This window comes from Carlito syrichta, unplaced genomic scaffold (assembly GCF_000164805.1).
Source record: "Carlito syrichta isolate Samal-C Ts95f unplaced genomic scaffold, Tarsius_syrichta-2.0.1 Scaffold93731, whole genome shotgun sequence".
NCBI classification, from domain to species: domain Eukaryota; kingdom Metazoa; phylum Chordata; class Mammalia; order Primates; family Tarsiidae; genus Carlito; species Carlito syrichta.
This window is the reverse complement of record NW_007037827.1, coordinates 75,902-80,261: the sequence shown is the minus strand read 5'-3', so window position 1 is coordinate 80,261 and position 4,360 is coordinate 75,902. Positions and strand designations below refer to the sequence as shown.

The window sequence follows — 4,360 nt, the reverse complement described above, 5'->3', positions numbered from 1 at the left end:
CGCCAATCAGCGGCGACGCCGGGCGCAGGCGTACCGCGCCGTGACGTCAGGCGAGATGGCGGCGCCGCGCACTGACGTCAGGCGAGGTGGCGGCGCTGCGCGCTGGAGTCAGGCGAGATGGCCGCGCTGTGCAGGTCTTCTCTGGCGCCCTGATCCCCTCACGTGTCCCTCGCGCCTGGGTGGAAGTCCGATAGAGTTCCCCCCAGCATGATCTCCCTCCGGAGCCGCGGCCTCCGAGCGGCCGCTACCTTCGACAGACGGCACCCTCCGTGGGCGCGGTTCAGCGGCGACAGCGCAGAGCCCCGGGCTCCGCTCTTCGACGTGGTCGTCGTGGGCGGAGGACACGCTGGGACCGAGGCTGCCGCCGCCGCCGCCCGGTGCGGCTCCCGGACCCTGCTCCTTACACACCGCGTGGACACCGTGGGTGAGGGTGGCCGCCAGGGCAAGCCTCGGACCTAGGGCCCGACCGGGGGGGGGTGGGCGGCGGCGGGGCCTGGGAGAGGGACAAACTTCTCAACGCTCGCGGGGAGCGCGTTGGTGTAAGCGGTGTTTGCCTGCTGCTAGCTTGTTATTCCAGGTAAAGGCCGAACTAACATCATTATCATCATCATCAATATTATTATTGTGATTATTTTGAGTCGGAGTCTCATTCTGTCGCCCAGGCTGGAAGGCGGTGGCACGCTCATGGGCCCCGCACCGTGCTGGGCTGCGGCGATCCTTCCGCCCCAGCCTTCCAAGTAGCTGAAACTACAGGCACGCGCCACCACGCCCTGGTGTTTTGTTTTGTTTTGTTTAATTTATTGTAGAGACTAAGGCTCACCAAGTTGCCCAGGCTGGTCTCGAATCCCCGGGCTCAGACAGTCCTCTCACCTCGGCCTCCCAAAGTGCTGGGATGGCAGGCTGAGCCGCCGCGTCCGGCCAGGATTAACATTATTAATCACCGTTTACCAAACCTCCGTTGTATTTGCTTTTTATTTAGAGACTTTAGAGACAGTGTCTGGCTCCGTGGCCCTGCCTGGAGTGCAGTGGCATGGCCCTGACGATCCTGGGCTCAGGCGATTCTCTCGCCTCAGCCTCCCGAGTAGCTGGGGCGAGCCACCACGCCCGGCTAATTTTTTGATATTTTGTAGAAATGAGGTCTCCTATGTTGCCTAGGCTGTTCTCGAACTGCTGGACTCAGGCAATCCTCCCCCTTCAGCCTCCCAAAGTGCTGTGATTACAGGTGAGAGCAACCAGCCCGGCCCGGTTAACATTCTGTTTTGTTTTGTTTTATCTTTTTTTTTTTTTTGAGTTGGAGTCTCACTCCATGGCCCAGGCTGGAATGCGGTGGCACACTCACGGGCACCCCTATCGTCGACTGTCCTTCTGCCTCAGCCTTCCAAGTGGCCATAACTACAGGCACTCTACCACGCCCGCCTAATTTTTTATTTTTTTGTAGAGATGACATCTCACCAAGTTGCCTGGGCTGGTCTCGAACTCGTGGGCTCAGGCAATCCACTCGCCTCGGCCTCCCAAAGTGCTGGGAAAAAAAAAATTACAAATAAATCTTGTTTGTATACTGAAATAATCTTTTTTAAAATTGTCATTCAGCTCTTAACTGTGGAGCAATATATGCCATTAACAGCAATTCTGGAAGGGAGAGGAGGCTATGTGATTACCCAAAAGGTTACACTTTTCTCATTTCAATGTTCACATTTTTTTTTTTTTTTTTTTTATTTTTGAATTGGAGTCTCACTCTGTCACCCAGGCTGGAGTGCAGTGGTAAGATCAAAGCTCACGCTTTGGGAGGCTGAGGTGAGTGGATTGCCTGAGCCCGCGGGTTCGAGACCCGCCTGGGCAACTTGGCGAGACCTCATCTCTACAATTAAAAAAAAAAAATAGGCCCGGCTTGGTGGCTCAGCCTGTAATCCCACGCTTTGGGAGGCCAAGATAAGTGAATTGCCTGAGCCCGCGGGTTCGAGACCCTCCTGGGCAATTTGGTGAGACCTCATCTCTACAATAAATAAAAAAAAAAATTAGCCAGGCGTGATAGCGGGTGCCTGTAGTTCTGGCTACTTGTAAGGCTGAGGCTGAAGGATCCCCGGAGCCCAGCAGGTCGAGGCTGTGGTGGCCGGGAGCGGCCACTGCATTCCAATTTGGGCAACAGAGTGAGACTCCGATTCAAAAAAATAAATAAAGGGTGGTGCTACCTCTGCAACTAAAAAAGGAGTCTAATGAACAAAAAGTATTATTGAAATAAGGTGATCGTTAAATAGTATAAGTCATGTGGTGTAGTTCAGTCATGGATAAAGAGAGTCCCATCAAAACTCATATTCTGTCCAGGTGTGATGGCTCACACCTGTAATCCCAACACTTTGAGAGGCTGAGGCAAATGGATTACCTGAGCCCAGGTGTTCAAGATCAGCCTGGGCAACATAGTAAGACCTCATCTCTACAAAAAATAGCCAGGTGTGATGGCATACAACTGTAGTCCCAGCTACTCTGGAGAATGAGGCAGGAGGCTCTCCTGAGCCCAGGAGGTCAAGGCTGCGGGAGCTATGATCATGCCACTGCACTTCAGCCCAGGTGACAGACTCTGACTCAAAAAACAAAATCATTCTTCTATCGAAGTGGTGTGATATAAGTTTTATATTTAAGTAAATTTCAGAGGTATTTTAATAACTTACAGATGAGCTTATTGAATGACAATTCTATCTTCAAGCCAGTCTCATTTTTAAAGGTAATTTGATATTGTGGCATATCTCGTATTTTTGCTTGATTTCAAAGATAATTTTGGCTTAGAAAGTTGAAATTTGTAGGAAAACGAAAGCAAGAGTTGTCCATTTGTCATTCAGTTATGTCATCTGCCAGTATCTCCTTTTGAAATCAGAGGCAGAAAGTGTTATATTAACCTGGAAAATAATGTTTTCTGGCAAATTTTGTTTTGGCTTTTGTGACAATGAGACTTTCTGAACCTGTTTATAGATTGTTAGACCTTCTGAATCTAAGCTCCAATGTGTACCAGTTGTGTGACCTTGGACAAAAGACAACTTGTGTATAAGCCTCATTTTCTTTTTCTGTGAAATAGAAGTAACAGTAGTAGTACCAGTCTCATAGGGTTGCTATGAAGTTTAACTCAGAAAATACACATAAATCACTTGGAACAGTGCCTGGCCAATATTAAGCGGTGAGATATTAGCTGTTGGTTTTACTATAAGCTTTTCTATATTGCTAACTTAAATTCTTTTTTATTTTTTGTACAGGCAGGGTCTCACTATGTTGCCCAGGCTGGTCTTGAACTCCTGGCCCCAAGTGATCCTCCTGCCTTGGCCCCCCAAAGTGCTGGGATTAAATACATGAACCACTACATCCAGCCTTAAATTCCTTTACCTGAGTGAGAACTGGGCTGATTTAAACATTTTCACTACCACTGCCTACCCCAAGTACTGGTATCACAGTTCTGATGTTATTAAGCTCTGTTTAAGAGCACAGATGACCAATAGAATGTATTTCTCTAAATGATTGGGAATGAATGCTGGCTTCCTGGAGTGCTGTGTTGGGAAAGATTTGAGAGCTAAGCAGAAGAGAGTGACATGTTCCATTTTTATACCTATAAGGATAAAGGTTCAACATTGATACATACATTTCCTTGAGAGAAGATTTTCAGCAATTTAAAAGATTGGGATTTCTCTGTACTTTCACAAATGTGAATTTTATAAATAGAAATACTGTAATATTTACTATTTCAATCAAATGCCTTAGAGTTATTTATTAATAGTTTAGTGTTGTAGGAAAGTGGTCAAATTTTAATAATTTATTCTTAGAATTTTTTTCATTTTATTTCTTTGTCTCCATTGTGAGTGAGGAGACATTTTTGGGTATAAATGTTTGAGGAAATTTTCAGAAATTAGTGAGCGTCAGAGTGGTTTCTTTTTAATTAGCCGATATGTAATGAAACCAGTCTGGGCGACAGAGTGAGACTCCAGCTCAAAAAAAAATAAAAAATAAAAAAGCTAAGTCATTTTGATGAGTAGCTGTTTCTAGCCAGATGCAGTGGTTCATGTCTGTAGCCCCAGCTACTCAGAAGGCTGAGGCAGAAGGATTGCCAGGAGTTTAAGGCTGCAGTGAGCAATAATTGTGCCACTGCACTCCAGCCTGGGCAACAGAGTGAGACCTGTCTCAAAAACAAAAAAACAGCAAAGTATGTAAGCATGCTATGTAAATAGATGTAAATAGTACAGAGGAGTTTTGTAAGTGTTCCTGGATTGAAAGTTTATTTTAAGATTAAAAATAATTTTTTAAAAATTTATTATAGAGATGAGGTCTTGCCATGTTGCTCAGGCTGGTCTCAAACTCCTGAACTCAGGCAATCCTCTTGCCT

At 46.5% G+C, this 4,360-nt stretch overlaps 1 protein-coding gene across 3 annotated transcripts in view; it reads left to right on the top strand.

Moving 5' to 3' along the window:
- The first annotated feature begins 170 nt into the window (after positions 1-170).
- MTO1 (mitochondrial tRNA translation optimization 1) overlaps positions 171-4,360 on the top strand; it is a 28,015-nt gene continuing 23,825 nt past the window's right edge. For all 3 annotated transcript variants that reach the window (XR_002482139.1, XM_021713960.1, XM_008061168.2), the window contains exon 1: positions 171-424. Coding sequence is in view for 2 of the 3 variants with exons in the window: in XM_021713960.1 (XP_021569635.1) it covers positions 208-424 (217 nt within the window). In the remaining variant the exon portion in view is untranslated. The remainder of the gene's footprint in view (positions 425-4,360) is intronic.